Consider the following 23021-nt stretch of genomic DNA (forward strand, 5'->3'; position numbering starts at 1 on the left):
CTTAGCTCTTCCCCATACACTGTGGTCCCACTCAGGATCGGGCCCTCCCACAGCTGTTTTTTTTTTTTTAAAAGGTGCTTCCAATGGGAAGTAAGTCTCTAAAAAACATGTTGGTGCACATAACTAGTTTGACCCTTCGATTAAAAGAATGCCTTAAATATTAAATAATGGCTTTCTTTTTAATAATGCTACGCATACCATTTTGCAATATAGCCAGCAGCAACAAAATCCTCTCGTAAAATTCATCTTTCTAAAATAGCAAATGATGGGGACAGACTCAGTCCTATTGATCAGCTTAAAGCTGCAGCTTTTCAGACAGCAGCTTGTGTGCCTGCTGCAGCCCAGCCATATTCCTGGCAAGCAGGGCAGAGGATGTCCATGTTGCATCAGCAAAGGCAGCTGCAGTGTTGGCACTAAGCTGGGATCCTGGTGCCAATACCAAGGGGATGACTTCTTTACATCTGTCTGGATTCTAGGTGCCACAGCATGAAGGGATGGGCCAGAGTGAACAGAGCACAGATATTGGGACAGATACAGGAATTGTATTTATACTGCATGCAAATGAAAGAAGAGCTATGCAAAAGGCTAGGGGCAGGGGTTCCCAAACTTTTTAATATTATGACCACTTAAAGCAATATATAAAGTTGTGACCCTCCCCCACCCGATTAATTTACTCAAATGATTAGATAGGTAGGGATAAATAAAGCACAGACACCTTTTTAATGAGAAGGATAAGCTTTCTGTTTGAGATTGCCCATCTAATTTGGGCTGAACTTTTATTTTTGATTGATATTTGCTCTTTAGAGTTGAGAACTCTGATTTACACAAAGAGGGTGTTGCAAAGGGAATAAGTATTTTCATAGCGTTCTCACTCTAAAATGATTTGGATTAGCTGATCACTTACACTGATTTGTAATCTGCTTGCACACAAACCCAAAATTCAGCGTGGGGGGGGGGCACCATAAGGAACTTAAAGCAGGCCTGAAGAGCTGCTCCAGTGCCTCCAAGGTATGGGGAGGTGGACAGGAGCTGACAACCACCCAGCTCCTCTTCTGCTCACAAAGCCAAGGGCAGGCACAGCAGTGGCACTTGTTAGTTCAATGAGCCAGAAGAGAGAGCTCTCTTGGGACACACTTACAAAAGCTTGTCTTCTGAGAGGGATCTCTCTCCAGCTGGGTGGTTGTCAGCTCCTGCCTTCCTCCCGTCAGCCCTGACCATCTCTGCACCTCAAAGATGTTGGGTAAGGCCCCTGACGCCTAATAATTCCCCTCTGACAGCACCCACCTTAAAGTTGCTTGTGACATTCAGGGGGTTCTGGCCCACAGTTTGAGAACTACTGTGTTTGGGGACCTTGCTCCTCATGCTTGTGGTATACTTGTCTTGGCTGGAATTAGTGTTGAAACTTTCATTTTTATTTGCATATTGTTTGGGGCATGAGTTGTATTTTGTTTTTATAGGAGGGGAGATAGACATGGAGATGCAAGGGTAGATTCCACAGCACAACCAAAATAGAATGATTGGGCATGGCCCTGCCAGTGGTTAGTGGTGAATGCAGGGCAGAGTGGCCCACATCAAGAGCCAATCAGGGACAAGGTGATTGTTCTGATTTAGCACTCAGGTTCTGTACAAGAGCACCTGACCTGAAAAGCAACAATACGTAGGGCAGACCACTAACCCATCTAAGTAACAAATGAACTGATGGAAAATAAAGGTCAAAAAGACTAAGCAGTCCACGCAGCAATAAAATCTTAAAAGAAAACTGTTCTAATAAACATTGTCCTTAGATTATCCATACATTAAAAAGAAAACCTTCCAGAGTTATTTGACCAGCTGTTACTCCATTGCCATGTTGGCTCTTCTGCCCCACCCCAGGCCATATTTGGATGGAAGGTGTGAAAAATTCCTAAAAATTGCACGCTGGCCATTTCTGGAAACACTGGAGGCCTACACAGCTCCCACTCCACCAAATCAACCTATTGCCTCCAGTAAGTGAACACTCTCCCACACCAGACCTCCACTTCACTTTACTGATCAGCAATGGAGGACATACATTTTTCAGAAAAGTCCTGCATTTCTAGCAGTTGACCAAATAATTCTCAGCATTTAGGCTAGATTATTTTGCATTTTTACAGAGTTAAAACTCTTAGTAAACTTAATACATGTCTATTCATTTTATCTCTCTAGCAGCAGGCTAAGAATCTCAACTAAATAAAAGAAAATATGTGTTAATAAAGTGAATATTAATCCAACACTGTGGGTGCTCAGCTTTTATTAGCAAATATGTCAAATGTAGAAGGTTCATTTCAATCCCCTGCATGAATTTTTAAAAAATTTATTTAGAAAAGATGGGAAATGTGGCAAAAATGCTAATTTGAAAAAGGCAGAATTAGTTGTGGTAATGTTCTCCTCAGCAGTAGCTTCAGCAGTTAAAAAGATGGATGAGGTCCATGCTATGAAATAGAAGGTGCGGATTTAGAAAGATGTTCTGCTATCTGTTCTTTTTGAGCTATAAAGTCTGTCTAAATAACCATATTCTCCCGGGGAGAGAATCTGCTGCTTTGGCTGCCCATGTGTTGTTGTGTTTGGACCATCTCCATCTCCAAATGTTGACTTTTCGTCTGTGACCGAAGAATAAAATCTGTGGGAGAGACGTGTAAAAATGTAATCCCTATTTATTTGCTAACAAAAGGTTTTGTGGAATCCTGCTTGGTTTCTCCTCCGCGGCTTTTTTCAAGGTGACTGCCTGCATCTAGAATGTGACACTGATATTCAACCCACAAAACACACTTCTTTTTATAGTGGCAGATTTTCTCTGCAAACTTGAAAATGTGCAAGTGGGTCCCCCCCCCCCTTGCCTTTCACACATCTTAATCAAGGTGTTTACTTATAAAGAATGTTATAATGAATCAAAATTAATAATGACACTGAAACACCGAGGAAGAAAAAGAGGAGCAAGATAACAGGGCTGGGCTCAGAGACCAATCATACCAGTACAAGGTCCCCATTTTAAACCCTTGGGAGCTCTACTTTGACTAGGGCTGCACAGCTACCCACTAAGCCCCAGACAACCTACCAGCTATGTATTATGGCCTCTTGAAGAGAATACATTATGACCTACTTGCTCCCCCCACCCTACATTTTTCAGTATCAGAGAGACAACACACACACACACACACACACACACACACACACACACACACACACACCATTCATTGCATATTTGGGTGAGTTACCATATGTAGCTCATGCACTGAATTTATTGGTAGACCATAAGTTATGCATGCCTAAATTAAAATAATAAGAAAGCCAGAATGAGAAAATAAAATCTATACAAGTGAATAGTTACTGATTAAGATTATGAGGCTACTGAAGTTGCTTGTTTACCATTGCCTAAAAGGTTACCTGTCGCTTTGTGGGTCATAAGTATTATAGGCTTGGCCATAAGAGAGTATGGGAATTTATTGCTACCGGATTTGTCAGAGACTGCTTCAAAGTGAGCAATTTCTAAAATCTGGGCAATAATAATTTCCAATGCTCCCTTATGAACTTGCAACTTGTACTCAGGATCTCAAGAAATATAAATTAATACCTACATGAAAACACTGGATGAGGTCATCAGGAGATTTGGTGCAGGTTGTTATCAGTATGCTGATGACACCCAAATCTATTTCTCCATGTCAGTATCACCAGGTGAAGGCATATTCTCCCTAAATGTCTGCCTGGAGGCAGTGATGGGCTGGATGAGGGATAGCAAACAGACGGGATACAAGTAAGATGGAGGTGCTCATTGTGGGGGAATGGAATTTTAGGGATGAGTTAGATCTTCCTGTGCTGGATGGTGTTGCATTCCTCCAGAAGTAACAGGTATGCTTGGGAGTGCTCTTGGATCCAGGCCTCAACCTGGCATTGCTCAGGTGGATCTGGTATCTCAGGTTGATGATATGACCAGGAGCACTTTTCATCAGCTTTGGCTGATTCGACAGCTGGAAGAGAATGATCTCAAAACAGTGGTGCATCAGCTGGTAACGTCCAGGTTTAACTATTGTAATGTGCTCTATGTGAGACTGCCTTGGTACATAGTTCAGAAACTTCAGTTAGTCCAAAATGTGGCAGCCAGACTGGTCTCTGAGGTAACTCGGAAAGAACATATTGTGCCTGAACTTAAACTGTTGCACTGGCTGTTGATAGCTTTCTAGGCACAATACAGAGTGCTGGTTATTACCTTTAAAGCGCTGAAAGGCTTAGGTCCAGATTACCTTAGAGCATGCCTTCTTCTGTATGAACCCCACCACATGTTGAGGTCATCTGGAGATGTCTGTCTCCAGTTGCCACCTGTACGTCCAGTGGCAACTCAGAGCCGGGCCTTCTCTGTGCCTGCTCCTGGGCTGTGGAATGCACTCCTGGCAGAAACCCGTAGCTTGGGTTCATTGTTGGCTTTAAGATAGCCCTTAAAAGTTATTTGTTTGGTCTGGCCTTCCAGACCAAATTGCTTTTAAACATGTTTTAAAATTGCTGTGTTTTTTTAAAATTATATTGTCTTAAGCTGAAGTTTCAAATGATTGTTTGTTAGTTTCTTGTTCTTTGTTGTTGTGCACTGTGCAGAGCCTTTGAATAGGGTGGTATAAAAATGTAATAAATGAATAAACAACAAAGAACCATGAAATTAGTTTGGTGTATGCAAGGATGTTTGATTTGGGTTTATTGGACAGCAGTCTTCTGCCCCATGACAAACTACTTGGAAACGGAGGGGAACATTAAAATAGGTTTGTGATATGGGATGGGTGTGAACTGTTCAACAAAAAAGTAAAAGGTTCCACTGGGTTAGTGCATGTCCCTTGATTGAGCCTAAGCAACTATTTGGATCCTGATCAGAGGTGTAGCAACTTGGGTGGTGGCCCAGTGACGTGTCCCTGCCGCATTTCTCCACCAGCACCTCCACTGCATTCTCCTATCCACTGCTGTGCTAACTACACTCACCCCCCTGCATCATCATGCTGATGCAGGGGACATGGCTGCCACTGGGAAGGAACATGGAACACTCCCCTTGATGCCTCCAGCTGGCGAAGCACGTGCAGGGCTCATGGGCTGCAGAGAGTGAGGGGGTTGTCATGTGTTCCTTCCCAGTGCCAGCCCTCATTGGCATGATAATATAGGGGGAGAGGTGTGGCCAACGCATGTTAACACACCCCAGCCTAGGCCAGGGTGGGGTGGTGTGACAAGAAGAAACACGATGGGGTGGGGTGGGAAGGAAAGGATAACGGAATGGGGGAGCGGGAGGAGCCTTTGCAGCCCCCACAGACCAGGAACCTTCATTATCCCCATATGCCTGATCCTGGTCATTTATTACACTTGTGCCTCACTCTTCCTTCAGGGACATTAGGGTGGCTTACCACCACCACCCACTCCTCTCATTTTATACTAACAACCATCCAGTGGACTAGACGGCAGTTGCCAAGATTACCCAGAAGACTAGATAGAGCAGGTATGGCAACTCAAGCCCCACCAATCTAAGCCCTAGCTCTGATCCCATATATCACATAGGCTTTGTTTTGGATTGCCACTTTCAATTCCAGAGAGTGAGATGCCAAGCCTAAGATCAGGAATAATTGAAAAAAAATGCCTGTCCCCCAAGATATTTTGCTAATTTAACTCAAAAGGTGAAGTCCTCTTGGAATTCTTCAGGTGTTTTGCCCTAATATGAATACACATGCGATGAATATTCCTCTTTCACCTCTCCCTTCTCATCTGTGTTGCCAAAACTATAAAGCTTTCATTTTGTTTTCAACAAAAGTTCCCAAAGTGGTTTACATAGATATAAATAAATAAATAAAATGGCTCCCTGTCCCCAAAGGGCTCACATTCTAAAAAAAACAAACATAAGATAGACACCAGCAACACAGCATAAATCCATACCATATCACTAGAAGGATGCTGTGCTGGGGATTGAACCACTCAATCTATCTCACATAGGGGGAGTTCAGGGATGTGCAAGTAAGTACTCTTGAACAGTTCCACAAGTCTCATTGGGATGCTCTTAACTGCCCTTAATACTTTCCTGCTGTTTTGCCTGAGCAGTAAGCTCCAAATTTCCTTTGAATGTCATCTTTGAATTTAGTGGCAAATTTCCCCAACACCTCTTTCTTGTTGCAGACAGAGGCAACATCTCTAGGCTTTAGTGATCAATCTCTCCCTTCTCACCTACATTGCCCAAACTATAAAGCTTTCATTTTGTTTGTGCCCCCCAGAGGAGGAAGAAGTGTAGCCACTCAGCCTCCCAGTTTTCTGAGCTCATGCGGATAGCCAAACTTATCCAGGGTGAGTTCTCTCTGCTCAGAGTAGTTTGATTGTCTGAATCATCCTGCCAAACGGCAACGAGAACTGTATCACATAGATTCTAGATGTGGGGAAATGATTGTCCCTATCCAGCCCAATAAGGGGAATTGGAGAGATCCAGTAAGGAGAAATATTTGCTTCAGCAACATTGCGGTAGAAAATTATCTGTTTCTCATCCACATTGCAACTGTTGGTTGGCTATCCGACCTCTCTTACTTGATACCACAGAACATCTTTGAGTAGGTTTAAAAAAATTTTTTTTGAGGTCCCAACACTTTCTCCAGTCAAAAGATAATTCTCCACCCTTTGAGCAAAAGGCCTTTGAAGCAGCAAGTTGAAAAACAGTCGGTCAGCTAGCCAGCAGCTACTTGCTAATTGCAGCAGTGAGTTAATCAATGGAATAAGAGGTTAGCTTCTGGGTATAATAAAATGAGATAAAAGACCACTCAGAATCTCCACCATTAGGAGAGAGCCAGCACTTGACTGGCACAGCTTCTCCTTCCACCTGCCTGCTTCAGAGACAACACAAATACGCAGCTGCCTGACAGCTATTAACCGAATAAAAACACAACAACAAAAGGCATTATTTTTGAGCACAATCAGATATAAATATTTACAAAGGCAGTTTTAAGGACTTCTTGCTAATGTACTACTGTGTTTGCCTTCAAAATATTTAAATGTGGAGACAGGTGGCTTGTACAGTTTTATCAGCACTTGCGTCATTATATATTCAAGCAGCCAAGACTGATAACCAGATTTATTCTGGATTGTTTGGAGAACAAATACTTTGGGGTGGGGGGAGGTGAGGGGGGAGCGAATACTTCAGCTTGCAAAAAACTTGATTCAGAGATCCTAGTGACGTTTTTATGAAGAGAAGAGAAACAAATTAATGCAATTATAAAATTAAAGCAGCAGGAGCAGCTTTTAAAGTGGTGTCATTGTATGCGGTGATGAAACAACTTCAGAAAATTGAGAGAAAGCTATTGTCTGGTGACGGTGGAGGAAAGAGATAATTACTATTAAGGCAACATTATGCTTGCTTTCCATGCAAGGCAATTCAAAAAGAACAAAACAAAACAAAAAATCCAGCTGTATCTATTCCACAAAGGATCTTTCCCATCTCTGCCTATTTACAACCTTAATTTGTCACTTGGCCATGTGATGCTGTCCAAAAAGAATAGACTTTAAAACTATAGAAATTGGGAGTGTAATTATACTGGAGTGGAAGTGGCAGCACTCAGGAGCTCATGTGTTTTTGTGTGCATTACATCCAAATGAAGAGTGCAATCCTGCCATCCTGTATTGATCATCAGCATATGAGGAAAAGGTGCTAATTCATTCATAAAGCTTATTCCATTGCATGCTTTTGCATACAGAAGATGCCAGGTTCACACCCTGATATCTTCAGTTAAAGAGTCTGAGGCTGGCCCCTTGCCAAGACCGTAGAAAGCCTCTGGCAGTCAAAGCAGAGTACTTGACTAAATAAATCAATATTCAATACTCTTGTCTTCAACAGGGCTTGTGTTTGATTAACGGGATTCACCTTCCACAAAAGCCCTGCAACATTGTGGGCTATGTGCTAGGGCAGTCTCACTTAATGTTGGGATGACAGCAAGGCCTGTTGCTCCTCACTTCACTGTCATTTTGTATTGCATAGCAAGGGGAAATTCGGTAATAGTTTGGAAATCCTGGTAAGTTTGAAGACTTGCAGCTGGATAACTTCCATTGAATAGAACTGGCCGATATCCTACCTAATGAAGGACCAGTGTTGCATTCCTGACTAAGACTGTGGTTTTACACAACAGGGAGGCCATATTTTCAGGTGGCACAGACAGCCATGGAAGGAAGGGGAGATAGTTTTCCATCCCCGCTGCCACAGTGTGCTACTGCAGAAACATGACACTGAAACATGACACTGATGCAGTGTCAGTCAGGATGTTGACCACTGTTTTTAAGGTGGCATTAGGTGACAGGAAAGTTTCCCCTGTGGTGTATGATCTGTGATGGTTTCTCCTCACAGCAGCAGGAGATCGTTGGGTGTGTGCTGTGTGGCTGGAGAAGGTTTTCATTTCAAATATATCCGTGTGCTTCCTTGTTCCAGTGCTGGTGACTGTATACACCCCCTCCTTGCCATAACAGAAGCAACAGAAATGGCATGGACAAGGGAAAGGAGTGGTCGGCTAAAGTTTTCCTAGCTGCCTCCATGGAGAGGAGAATGAGGGGAGAATGGTTTTCCATGGAGAGGAGATGGTTTATGTGCACAGCTTTTCTTCACCAGCTGCTGCATCCTATACACAGGGATAAATGTTGATACAATATAATTAGCAGCAAACAGGGCTAGCACTGGAGCAAAAGAAATCTCATTCTTGTTGTCCAGATATACCCAATATTGTAGTTATTGATGGAAAAGCAAACTGACTCGCTCTAGGCACATCTCCGAGAATGTGTGCGCATCAAGCATTTCATTGCCAAGAATAAGCATTTAAATTAGGCTCCCGACAAACAGTTCCAAACCCCCATATAAACTTTACCAACTTATCAGCCAAGAATGCTTGTGTAAAACCTACACCAAAATTAAGTGCCTTAGCTCTCAGTGGCTATTACTCAGGAAAGCAAGCTAAATGAGAAATAAATCTCTCGGAGACTAATTTGACATGGCTTAAAGGGCCACAAGCATATTTTCATTCTCACTAAAAAGAGCTTATTGCTCATTTAAAGCCCAAACTAAAATAGATGTCAGCTGTATTTGAACTTGAGTTTAGTTTATTTAGCTGCTGGATAAGGACACGAAACATAAGAGTTTGGCACGGAGAGCTTCCATTAATTTCATTGAAAATTGGAAGCCCAAAGAGCATGCTGTCTGTTTCCTGAAATGTGTCAGTCTGTAGTGAATGAGATTTTCTTCTTCTTCCCTCTTCATTGTGCATTGGAAGATTTAATCCCTGCCAAACCGATCCCTTTTGGGTCAGCAAGATAGGATTGTATTCTTTTGTGGGGGTGGGGGATGAGAAAAACTAATTAAAAGTAAATTGCTGTTGTCAGCAGAAAAGAAAATAATCAGCGTTTAACCTATAGATTAACTTTTGGAAATGTTAACAATATGCTGGGAATGCTCTCTTTACTTTCTGTTTTTTCTCTTCCATGAAATACCTATATCACTTTGATTATAGTAGTGAAGAATCTAGAGACATGTGGAAAGGCCAGGAGAGGGCTGAGCTATACAATAAATAAACTTTTACTTCTACTAAATGGTTGGGACTCAGATTTTAAGCTCAAGGTCTGCAGCTGTCCCTGAATAAATCCATGAAGCTTCTAGTCAATGCTTGTGTACTTCTTAGTATCTAATTTAATTTCTTTTAATTACACAAAGTTTCGTAAATAGTTTAAAGCAGGTGAAACATTTAAATAAAATGGAAAAATAAATGAATTAAAGGCATAAAAACATTAATTCAAATGGAAAAATTGAAAATATATGAGCTAATCAAGCTCCTTTAAAAAAATCAAAAAAATCTTATATGATTTCTGTGAGACCGAGTGGCCAAAGCTACAATCTGTGCAGGTTTTTCTGGGAGTAAACCTCAGTGAATATCGCCGGGTTTATTTTTGAATCACCAGGCGTAGGATTGTGCTGCAGAAATGTAAGCTTGTGTGTGTGTGTGTGTTGTTTTTAACATTTACATACCGCCCCATACAAAAAAGTCCCTGGGCAGTTCACAATATAAAACCATTAAAACATTAATTAAAACAGTTTAAAATACAATAAAAACTCTATAACCAAAGCTTTAAAACTATAAACCATGAGCCTGACTAAACAGGTATGTTTTTAGGTCCTTCTTTAAAACATTCAGAGAAGGGGAAACTCTACTTTCATAAGGAAGTGTGTTCCAGAGTCCTGGGGCAACTCTCGAAAAGGCCCGATTTTGAGTTGCCACCAACTGAGCCGGTGACAGCCACAACTGGACCTCCCCAGATGATCTTAATAGGTGGTGATGTTTATAATGAAGAAGGCGCTCTCTTAAAATACCTTGGACCCAAGCTGTTTAGGGCTTTATAGGTAATAACCAGCACTTTGTATTTTGCATGGAAATTTATTGGGAGCCAGCATAGTTCCTTTAAAATGGGTGTAATAAGATCTCTTTGGGTAACTCCAGAGACCAACCTGGCTGCTGCATTCTGTACAAACTGCAGTTTCCAAACTGCATACAAAGGCAGCCCAACGTAGAGCACATTGCCGTAGTCAAGTCTGGATGTTATCAGTGTTGGAAGTTAAAGGACTTTGCGCTGTCTCTTGTCTCAGACAGTGGAGGACAGACTAGTGAGTCAGAGGGTTAGAGAGTCAAGACATTGGTCATCCCTTCTCCACTGCTCTGACACTATTGCTAATCTGATTGCTAATCTCAGGGATTAACTTCCTTCCTCTCTCTCTTCCCTACCTGTCCTTCTACCTTGCAACATGGCAAGCCTCTCTCCCTGCACCATGTGTGCAGGGAAGATGCAGAATCCATCTGCATCCAGCTAGATAGATAAATTAGAGATCCTAACTCCTCACTTTCCTATCTAGAATGGAGTGCCTTAATAAATGCCTTATATATGGATTTGAAACTATGAATTGGCTCCAAGTTACTTTACTCTCAGCATACACACATGCCTAACTAAATCCGCTGTGTTGTGCCTCTGTGCACTCTGCTATAATGAGAAAGGGATTCTCTCACCACAGAGAATTTCCAACAATCAGCATATGCACCACTATTTTAAGAGCATTTATCTCCAGAAATAGATGTAGCTGGCGAATCAGCCAAAGCTGATAGAAAGCATTTCTGGCCACTGCCTCAACCTGAGAAATCAGGGAGAGGTTTGGGTCGAGAAGAACTCCAATACTACGTACCTCTCTTTCTGGGGGAGTGTTTAGAACAGGCAGAGCTAACCAATTCCTAAGATTTGACCTCCCACAATGAGTACCTCTGTCTTACTTGGATTCAACCTCAGTTTGGTCTCCTTTATCCAGCCCATTACCGCCTTCAGGGAGGCATTTAAGGAAGTTAGGTCATTTCCTGATGAAATTGCCATGGAGAAATAGATATGGGTGTCATCAGCATACTGATAACACCCTGCACCAAATCCCTGTCAGGTTGAATCACAGGTGATTCAAATATCATCTGTGATTCTACTAGGTAGATTTAGGTATCACTATCTCTCAACCTGAGACCCATCCCCATCTATATTATGGGGAAGTAATAAAAACTCACCTACCATACAGCACAACTGTAGCACTTACTGAGATAACACAGGGCCAGCCCAAGGATTGTTGGCACCCCCACCCCCTTTGCCCATGTGGGTGCCTCCCATCACTTCCATTGATGGGTGGGTAGGTGGGTGAGCAGTCACGGTCCAAAGGCAGGTAGGCAGTCCCCATCATCCTCCCACCTGCCCAGTTGCTGTCCTCGCTGCTCTGTTGTGGCTCCTGCTGCTGCTGCTGCTGCTGGCTGTTCTGGGCAGCTGGCCTGCTGCAGCGCATTATAATGTATCATTGTTTGTCAGGGCAACTTGGTTATAATGCCTCATGTCAGGCCTCGGGTGGAGGTGGCAAGGACAGCAAGTGGGCAGCTGGGCTTCCCTGCTGTGTATGTTTGTGTGTGCATGCAGCACACATGCACACATATGCAACATGTATAGAGGCCAAAGAATTGCCAAAGCCCCAATGCATTTTGCATTTCACATGCACATGTCAACAGCCTCTGAATCAGGGCTTGCCAGTCCCCAGATGCCAGCTCATCATCATGCCTTGAAATTTAAGCATGGTTCCTGAGCCAAGCAATGAACAGACATGACCAGGAGGTAGAATCAGCATGCAAGGCAGGGACAGATTGATCCCTCCTTCTCCTGGTTGCATCAGTCTGTTGCCTGTTAGTTGGATGTGACCAAAAGGAGGAATGACCAAGCAAGGCAGAGAATCTGCCTGCAAAGGAACAGAAGGTGCTGTTGGGATAAGCAGTGGGCCTGTCCCCCATGTAGCAGCAGGCATTGCCGGCATCAATCAGTGAGTTTGATGCCTCACCTCCCCACAAACCCATGGAGCAGAGGGCAGACTGGCTCAGAAATGTTTGGACTGACTCTTAGAGCCAAAGAAACTTGGTTGAGGCCTGCTCTAAATCTTACAGCCCCAGGTCAACAAACCTGTATACAGCCTTCCCAATTCAGCAAAGAACATCCATGCATGGAAACAGACTTCTGCATGAAGATTGCCCTTATTGGATTATGTCTCACAGGTACAAAGAGATGAATATAGGATCACCTTACAATAAGTCAAATCTAGAGCCTTCTGAATGCATAGTATCTGCTCAGCCACTGAAATGCCACATACAGAACCAGCGAGTGTAGGCAAAACCCCACTGAAAGATATTTTTCACCAGTCTTATCAATCATCCTTTGGCTTCTTGTGCCATTTCAAATATTTTTCACCTGAGAAAGAACCAAAGAATTTAGAAGAATTTGAATTTCTCCTTTAGTTTCAGGAGAAATCTGGTGACCATGTAGGGAGTGGAGAACTCTTTTGAGAGGTTTTGCTAGTCTATTGGTTTTGCCTTCTCTCAAAATTCCATGAATGTTTAAGCTGAGGAGAAATGTTGCAGTTTGCTCATAAAATCACTCTAGGTCACATTTCAGAAGTAGCTCTAGGTATTTCTTGGATGCACTTACTTTTTAAAAAAAGAAGAAGCAGCAGCCTCAGTCTTTGATCTTTGAACCTACCAGTCCCATGCCTGGCAAGTCCTCTTTCTTTTGTCTCCATTTTTATCCTTCTTAATGACTTTTTTTATTATTGTGGCAGTGATCCGTTACACCTTCTCTTTTCTTTCTTTTTCCTCTGAGTTGTGCTGCCCTTTCAAACTTTTTTCTTATTACAGCCTTCCTGACTATCAGTTAACTTGGTGTTCCAAATAGATCAGTAATTTCCTTCCTATCTCTTTCCCGTCACTTGGTTTTAATCAAGAAACAACGAAAGACTACAGAAAACAATGTTAGGAGTTTTTCTTAGAGGAGAGAGGAATCTCACATTAAGGAAATTGTCTCTGCTGTTGAAAATTTGCAGTTGAAATAGTCATATATTTAGACACATGAACAAGTTTATTGAGAAGACTGAAGCATATAGGGCTAAGCCCTTTATGATGGCGTGGAGCTTTGTTTTGGAATGTCTTTGTTTTCTCACTGCACCACACACTGATCAGATGAATAATTTCTGCAGTGTCATACTACTGAGAAATACGCTAAGCAAAAGCAGGCACTTTACATTGTCAACAGTTGGTGGACAGCTAGTATTTCCCCCTTGAGTTTGCAAAAATGTAAAAAGATTTCACACTCTGTCCCCTAATGAGAGGTTGTGGTTTTGATTTTTTGACCTTTAAGAAAAATGATACAGCTTCCTCCCCCACCCACTCTGCTGTGCAAACTCCAGGATGCATTTCCTAGATGTACTGAAGGCTGTTTGGCTTATCCTGTTTGGCTGAGACATTTGCCCAAGCTATTCCTGTAGCCTTTTGGAGGGAACATGGCCATGGATCATGATTACATGGGGACATCGGGATTGGCCCATCCCCAACCTTCACATGTTAATCCAGCTTTCTGCAAAACCCTATGGGATACAAACTGCACATGCGATCTGTATTCCACACTTCTGTAGGGTACAGATCATGCGGATAGAGCCTGTGCTTAAGCTCTGAGCCGAAGATTGTACGAACATGAAAACTTCTGTTGTATGTACACTTAGTGGCAAACCTAGGTTAGTTATTGTGAAATGTGGATTGTAAAAACGTGAAATAGCCCTGACTCTACCAAGCAACAGTAATGAGATGATTGACATTGTCTTTATGCTACTCACTTAACCAATTATCCTGATCTAGTAAGATCAACAATACAGTGAAAACAGATTTCTACTCATGAGTCTGCCTTTTGAGTTTTTGGAGGAGTATTGTGGTTTATAGTATTTAACTGGATATCAAATCTATTTTGACTTCTGTATAAATTGCCTTGTTTTTAGGGAGCAATGCCATTTTGTTTTGATTTAACTGCATGCAAGTGAGGTGGGATATAAAAATTTAAATGGTTAAATAATGCTTTCTAAAACGAATGCCTAACTTCATCTCTCTCTCTCTCTCTCTCCCTCCCTCTCTCTCTCTCTCTCCCCCTCCCTCCCCTTTCCCATGTTGTCTCTACCCACATGTAACTGCAGATGGACCTCTTGGCCCTCGAGGATTAGCTGAAGCTACCGAGATGTGCACTCAAGAATGCCTGGTGCTGGGTCATTCAGACAACTGCTGGATGCCTCCCACATTGGGTTCATACCAGCAGCCAAAGTCTCCACTCTCCACCTTTGCACCTCAGAAAGAATGGGTAAAGAAAGACAAACTGGTGAATGGACACACGTTGACAAGAACCTGGAAAGAAGATAGCAACAGAAACCAGTTCAGTGACCGAAAGCAATTTGGTTCGGGTGAAGGCCATTTCAACCCTGGCAATCACATGACTGACATTCCTTTGGCTAACTTGAAGTCCTATAAACAAGCCTCAGGAGCAGTGGAGAGTCCAAAGGAGAACCAGCTATAAGGAATGGCTTCTTTGGAACAGTGACTTTAGCCTAGTTAGACTTGCTAATACTGTGTGTGTGTGTGTCAGAGCTTTATGTACTGGGTAGACCTCTAGAACTATGCGTCACATAGCAGAGATATGCATAACTTTGTGGTAGCTCCATGGAACTGCAACACAAAAGAGCATTTCTACTAGTTGTGTGGTTTTGTTAAATAGACATAATCAAACTCTTACAGAGAATCTCTCCAGTTTTCAAATATCTTAATTTGTCTAGTTTATTTTGGGAAGGGATTGAGAATTCGGGGCTGTTTTTTCTTTTCTTTGTTTTTTGACCCTGGACTGCTGCTGAGAACAGTAGAAGATACATTTGGAGAATGGGAGAAAGAGAGAGAAAAGGTGGATTGCAATTCTTAAAAAGCATATCCAATTAGGAAATTGTGTTCTTGTTGCCATTGATCTTGTGCTGGGACTGCTATACTTGACATCTTTACTGAAACAAAACAACTAAAATTACAAACATTAAACCTACTGTGCTATTAACTATGTTAGTGGACACTTGTTAAGTCAATCAGTGTTCAAGTACTTGTAAATAGGATCAATTATTATTAATAACTTTTGTGTACTTATAACGTTCACCTAAAAAAAATACTGTAGCATAATTCTGTGTTTCACAGTTGTTTTTTTCCTACCTTATTTCATTTGCTTCCTGTTTTGTTTTGTTTTTAAATTCCTTTCTTTTGGTGATGGTGTTTCTGTGTTGGTAGTCTGTCTGACACACAATGTTCCAAGGAACTCAAAACACTTGTGTTAGAAACTCTGGGGGGAAAGGTAAAAACAAACAAAAATCCTTTTATTTTGATGCTGTTCAGTTTAACAACTATTTGCCAATTCAAAAGGGGGGAAAAGATGGACTTGGAGCAAGGGCTTTGAAATTTTAGCATATTTATTATTATTACTATTCTGATTTGCAAAGCAAAAGGGGGTTGAAAGGGGACATCAGTCGCGATAGCAGCTGAATACATCACTTTTCGTGAGAAACTCTGAGGTGTTAGCTGCAATCACACTGGAGATTGTGATATTAATCAAAATTGCATTAGGTGGAGGATAATTTGCCAAGAACACAATCTGCCAAGTAGTTCCCCTGCACAAGCCCCACTGAAATTAATCGGAGCTGCCCAGATGCCCATTTCTTTCAGTGGAGCTTGCACAGGAGAACTACCTGGTGCATTGTACACGATGCCAATATCTAATAATTGCTTTCTTTATAATTGGGCCAAGTGTGTGTCTATAACTAAGACAGTTTGTATTGCTCAAATGGCAGAGGTTGTGTTGATCTTCATCTGCATTGATGTTGTAGTAACACAAGTGTTTTTAGATCATAGCCACAAAATATTTAATGTGTTGTGCCTTCATGATGTAACCAAGCATTCTCCTGGTAGGCTAGTTGGGGGAAACGAAAGGGTTCAATCTCTAATTCTTGCTGTTTAACTATTTGTTATCATAGTTGGTCAATGCCTGGCAGGTACCAGTGTCACGTCACTTGAATCCAACCAGCAAAGTGACTCCTAATGTTAATAAGATCTCAGTTGCACGTCTAACAAATCCTGATCAGAACATTCTTAGGCGTTTTTTTCTTACGGCATGACAGACAATTTAAACAAATAGCATGCAACATAGGGAAACAAATTCCTTAAAGAAAAAAGCGAAAAGTTATCTTATGCCACAGTTAAACATCAGTCTTAAAATAAATACAAAAAATAAAGGTAGCTAATATTGATTAATTTGTTCTTACCAAAACATTAATAAAAATAAAACTAACTGAAGTTATTTTGTATATAGCAGTTCACATTTTCTTTCCTCCACAGTATACGAGCATAAAATGGGCTAGGGGTGCATTGCTTATTGCGGTACATATGTCAGTTTGTGAGGGGTGTTTGATGACTTTGACCGAATAAATATCTAAACAGTTATCCTTGTTACTGCTTTGCCAGTTCAACGTTATTTACAGTTATTCAGCTCTTGCAATAAATGTTCTGAATTCCTGGTTGTCTTGTGGGAGTTCTTGGCCTAATGACTTTCTAAATCTTTCCTGATTAAGCACTTCAACAACAACAACAAAGTCATTGTGAGGCATTCAGGGGCAGAGGGGAACCGAAAGGAGAAATCTTGTCCCATTGTTAAGAATGGCAGAGAATTATGGCAGTGGGTAAGAGTGTAGCAAAGAAAAATGCTTAAAAGAAGATGCAGACAGAGGCAAACAGAACATAGGCAGCTACCTTATACCAAGTCATACCATTCGTCCATCTAGCTCAGTACTGCCTACACTGACTGGTTGCGGCTCCCCCAGGGTTTCAGCAAAAGATTACCCAAGCCCTACCTGGAGATGCCAGGGACTGAACCTGGGGCCTTCTACATGCATAGCAGATGCTCTGCCACTGAACTATGGCCCCAGTATGCAAAGGACAAACGGAGCCTCCATTTGACTCTGGCAGAGCGTGTCATATGTCAAAGGTGGGCTGCTGCAAATTGGTCCCCTCCTTTGAGTTTGCTATTTCCATTTATGTGCTTCTGTTTGAGCATCGCCAATCTCTTGGTGGGGCTGAAGGATTTGTTATAGGCCTTATTACACCAGTGAATGAGGGGATAGGCGGAGTTGGTATCACTAGTCATAGTTTCCAGATTCTTCTTCCCAACACACTGTTGTCTGCTTTGCACGTAATCTATTTCCATTTACAGGCAGATATAGGTTCAACATTACCCCTTCTCCTTAAAGAATTTTCATGAACATTATCAAGATTATTGTAACTCCCTTCAAACTCCTAAAACTGTATGACCAAAACATTGCCATCCACGTTCATCTCAAGTTTCACTTCTGGATAAATTCTGTGGCAAATTTAAGGTGTGTGAAGTCCTGCTTTGAGAATGTTAACTAATTCTGTTTCCAGAGGAGAAATTATTCCTGTACAATTCCTATAGATGTTTTTCCTGAGCAGGACCTTCAAAATTGGCCTCCAGCTATACTTTCACAGGTCAAATGTGAAGCTATCTAAGTTGCTCTTTGGCAATGTTCATTTGTTCAGATGACAGCTTTACTGTCAGTGTTGCCTGGGATATATACATTTGTTTATGGTATCTGTCCTGAAATAGTCTGTGGTCAAACCCCCTCATATGTATGCAACCTTTAAAAGAAAAAAGCAAGGCTATATTCTCCCCACAGCTCATATATTGCCCTCTCTCTCCTTCAGTACATTTGTACAATTATTAAGCTGCTGAAACAGTATTTGGGTTAGTACCGCAGTAATGCCTATGCAATATAAATAAAGTTTAATAAACTAACAATTTAAACTGTTGAAATCATATTGTTTCATTGGTAATGCCTAATGTGCATATTAAAAAATGTATACATCAGGATTCCAAACCTGCTGTGGGGGCAGGCCTCAGCAGAAATATAGGTTCCACCAATTGCTTGGCAGGTTTGGTGGGAAAAGAGGGAGAAGTCAGAGGGAGAAGTCAGGAGGAGAAGGTGAGGTGCATATTGTCCCCTTTGCTATGGTGACAGGGATACTGCTGAAGGAGAGTCCCAAAGATCAATGAGTCAATGTGAGAAGAGAAAACACTTTCACAAGATTGGAAATGGGCTATTTGAAGAGAGGAGGGGGGTGGCCATGGAGATGGCAGCAGAGGCAGAGAGTTTCAAGCACAAAACAAAACACCCTTAAAATAAAGGGCCTGTTTCGAGCTTTAAATGAAACAACCCCATGTTGACTCGAAACGTTTTAAGTGTTTTGAGCACCATTTTGAGGCCTGTTTTTATGGGAAAGCAGGTCTACCAATTGGGGTTGGCACGTAGATCAGCCCTCTAAGGTGGGCCAATGCATTAAGTCCAGGGTATCACCTCATGCAAGTACCACTTCAAGTGGGTAGACCAGGCCTCTGGTTGAGGCTGTGCCTCATGTTGAGTCTGTGGCCAGGAGTGCTTTTTACCAGCTGAGATTGATTCAAGAACTCCACCCATTCCTTGAGGAGAATGACCTGGAAACAGTGGTACACCAGCTGGTAACTTCCAGGTTGGACTACTGCAATACACTCTATGTAGGGCTTCCTTTGTACATAGTTTAGAAACTTCAGTTCGTTCAAATAGTGATAGTCAGATTGGTCTCTGGGGTATTCCGGAGAGACCATATTATGCTTATTCTTAAACAGTTGCACTGGCAGCTGATATGTTTCTGGGCAAAGTACAAAGTGCTGGTTATTACCTTTAAAGCCCTGAGTGGCTTAGGTCCAGGTTATCTGAGAGTGCACCTTTCTCTACATCAGGGATTCTCAAACTTGGGTCCTCAGGTGTTATTGGACTTCAACTCCCATAATCCCCAGCCTCAGTGGCCTTTGGTTGGGGATTATGGGAGTTGAAGTCCAATAACACCTGAGGACCCAAGTTTGAGAATCACTGCTCTACATGATACCCACTGCTCATTAAGATCAGCAGAAGGGGGTCCATCTTCAGGTGCCACCAGTTGTTGCCTCTGAGTTGTACAACATGCTCCCCATGGATATAAAAGGGTTATCTTCCTTGGAGACCTTCAGGAGAGCCTTAAAGACCCATTTTTTTAAGCCTGTGTTTTACATATCTAGTTTTAGTTTTAATCTGGTTTAAATGGTTTTTAAATTTTTTATTGTTTTATTACATGTTTTGATTTTAATGTAAACTGCCCTGAGCCACTTTAGGAAGGGCAGTATATAAATTGAATAAATAAATAATAAATAGACTAGTCCTCCGCCCCAGACTTAGTGTGTTGGCCCACCTTGGAGGACTGGTCTACCCACCGACCCCAATTGGTAGACCAGCTCTCCCTGGAAAAAGTCCTGTTTTTTCCATTGAGAGCTGGTCTACCAATTGGGGTTGGCAGGTAGACCAATCCTTTGAGGTGGGAAGATGTGCCAAGTCCGGTGTGGAGGGCTGGTCCACCTGCCAACCCCAATTGGTAGACCAGCTCTTCCCAGAAAGCCATGCCTCAAAAGGGTGCTCATGACATTCAAAATGTTTTGAGTGTTTTGAGGATGATCAGTTGAAACATCCAGCTTTGGTCACTGTTTCAATGAATAAATTTCTGGATTTTGTAATTAGTTTTGAGCTCAAAATGAATCGCACAATCTATCTCATGCACATCCCTAATTATAACCATGAATTTATTTTTCAAATACTGTAAACATTTTCAGCAATTTCTTCAGCAGTGAGACTAATCTTAGTAGTTAAACTATGTTATTAACACTAGTTTAGTGTTTTATTAATGCTAGTTTAGTATTTTATGTCCATACGATATATTGCTTATGTTGTATCTTGGAAATTGGAACTTATACACAACCTTTGGCAACCTGATTCTTTCTGAGCTTGAGTCATATTCATTTGAATATCCTTTATTCTTTAAGTGGAATATTTTGATAATCCGGAGGCATAAAATGTTAAAATCTGACCATTGATTATTTGGTAATTATGTATATGTACAAAACTCAAAACACACTGTGTCTAGAAATCTTGGTAAAGCAAAGCAAAGCATGATGTCTTCACGACAGTGGCTAACATTGCACACGGTGGAATGTTGGTGTTAGATACACACCAAGGCTGCTAAACATATTGAAAAGCAGCCCTGATGGTGTTGCATGGCAGTTGTGCAGAGCTAATTCCATTGTTTCCAACGTAAGTTGTGCTGCACAACTGTGCAAAAGCTATTTTAAGTAACTCCACAGTTGCCTTGTGGTACAACAACATCAGGGCTGTCATTCATGTTGTGCAGCAGCCCTATTGGGTCCCCTTTGTGGAATATCGGCCAGTGTGTTCCTGGGTGACTTTTGGAATATGGAATGACCAAATTCCAAATTGCATGGAATTTGAAATGACCAGTGCAAAGTACTATTGAACAATATGGTTTTTAAAACCACAACTGCAGATTTTCTCCTTGTCAAGATCTATAATTCTGTAAAGACAGCAGAAGGGCTTGGCAGGAAAACAAACAACTAGCAGCCAGAAAGGGCAACTGAAACAAAAATTTCACAGCTTATTCTTCAGAGACCCAGTCGTTGGATAATAACCTTATCCTGCTAAAAAATTAAATCACGTCCTTTTCTCCATCTCACTAACAATGATCAGAAACCCTTATTCATCAATGCCGAATCTCAAATCTCCAAAAATGTCACATGTCATTCATTCTCAAAATTTGGTCAGTGGTATCAGTGCACTGTGCAAGTCCATGGCCCTGGAATACAAAATGAGTTAATGAAGATTCAAGACATGGATCAGTTGACGATTGAACTAAAAGTTGGTCCATGTCACTGAGAATTTCCTCCTAATGCTCATTTTGAAATGAGATGAAAGCATGAAAGTAACTGAAAGCAGGAGAGGAATAATTTTTGGCTAGGTACTCAAAGACTGGACTAAGATCAGACTTATCTGGAAAAGAAAAGCTTGTTCTTACACATTCTTTTTTGCACAGTAAGAATGGGTTCAGTGAGTGGTTATTGGACCTGGGCATAAGTACAAAAGTATTATGTGAACTGATAATGATACGCCTTACAGCTACAACGTTACAGAATAATTTCCTTATTTATTTATCATTCCATTAATTAATAGTAAAGTAAAGTGTGCTGTCAAGTTGGTGTCAGCTTCTGGTGACCACAGAGCCCTGTGGTTGTCTTTGGTAGAATACAGGATGAGTTTACCATTGCCATCTCCCACGCAGTATGAGATGATGTCTTTCAGCATCTTCCTATATTGCTGCTGCCCAATATAGTTGTTTCTCATAGTCTGGGGAACATACCAGTGCAGATTCGAACCAGCAACCTCTGACTTGCTAGTCAAGTCATTTCCCCACTGCACCATTAGGTGGCTATTAATGCACATAATGCTTTACAAAATATAAGAAAAATATAGGAACTACCCCAAACAGTTTACAATGTAAAGTATAACAGTGTGGATGGAGCAGGAGGAGAGGGATGAATATGAGCAGCGACACATACTTAAAAATAGCTATGGTTGGGGATATATTGGAGAGGAGAAAATAATAAGTGTAAGACTTGGGATAATTTCATAGATTTTTACCCTGCCCTCCAATACAAATATATGTTCAAAGTGGTTAGGAATTACAATAAAACCAATAATGGACAACATCCAGACTAGAAGTTATTCAGCATATATATATTCAAATATATATTATATTATTTGGTATTGAGAGCAAAATAAAAGAGTAGCCAGGAGAGCCTCTCTGGGAGGAGTGTTCTACAGGCAGGGGGCTACCACCAAGAAGGCCCTCTCTTGATTTGCTACCTGCCTCTGCTCAGATGAGGAGGGCACCCAGAGAAGGGCCTCTGAAGATTATCTCAGTGTATGAGGAACAGGATACAACAGGTGATCCTTCAGGTGCTCAGGCCCCGAGCTGTGTGGAGATTTAAATAAATGTAAGCACCAGCACTTTGCATTGCTCTCAGACCACGAGCCAGTGGAGTTCTTTAAGTACAGTACTGGCAAGATCCCTTCTGAATGACTGACTCCCAGTTAGCAGCCCAGTAGCTGTCTTTTGAACTAACTGCAGTCCCCAAGCAGTTATCAAAGGCAGCCTCATGTACAGTGCTACATAAGGAAAGGCTCCATGGGAAAGGTTACTATGAACACAGGATTTGAAGGAAGAAAGGGAAATGTCACCATGTCGGTGGTCCCCCCCCCCCACTGTTCCCTCTAGCGGAGATTCCCAGATGTTGTTGACTACAACTCCCAGCACCCCCAGCTTCAGTGGCCTTGGACTGGGGATTCTGGGAGTTGTAGTCAACAACATCTGGGAATCCCTGTTAGAAGGAACACTGGTCCCCACACAGAGGAGGGAGTTCCGGAAAGCAAGAGAGAAAGGGTAGAGTTGCTGGAGAACTAGTTTACATGAGCAACAAATCACATAGTAAATTGTTTATCCTATATTGTATTCTTTAGAATGCAGGCATGATTGAATGTACCCTCATACAGAGAACTTCTATATACAGAAACATAGGTGTCAGGAAGAAATGTTCTAGCCTGGTCTTATGCTAGCTTTCTGTGTTCAGGGATTAATGGGAGAATATACAAACAT

At 41.7% G+C, this 23021-nt stretch overlaps 1 protein-coding gene across 5 annotated transcripts in view; it reads left to right on the top strand.

Annotated features, from left to right (window-relative positions):
• Positions 1-18252, top strand: part of PCDH9 (protocadherin 9) — a 1118779-nt gene extending 1100527 nt beyond the window's left edge. For 4 of the 5 annotated variants that reach the window (XM_053310834.1, XM_053310837.1, XM_053310836.1 and 1 more), the window contains exon 5: positions 14558-18252. In XM_053310834.1, the coding sequence (XP_053166809.1) occupies positions 14558-14931 (374 nt within the window). In that variant the 3' untranslated portion in view covers positions 14932-18252. The remainder of the gene's footprint in view (positions 1-14557) is intronic. The other variant, XM_053310839.1, reaches the window with a different exon arrangement.
• Positions 18253-23021: the final 4769 nt, after the last annotated feature.

This window comes from Hemicordylus capensis, chromosome 3, assembly GCF_027244095.1.
Source record: "Hemicordylus capensis ecotype Gifberg chromosome 3, rHemCap1.1.pri, whole genome shotgun sequence".
In the NCBI taxonomy this organism is placed as follows: domain Eukaryota; kingdom Metazoa; phylum Chordata; class Lepidosauria; order Squamata; family Cordylidae; genus Hemicordylus; species Hemicordylus capensis.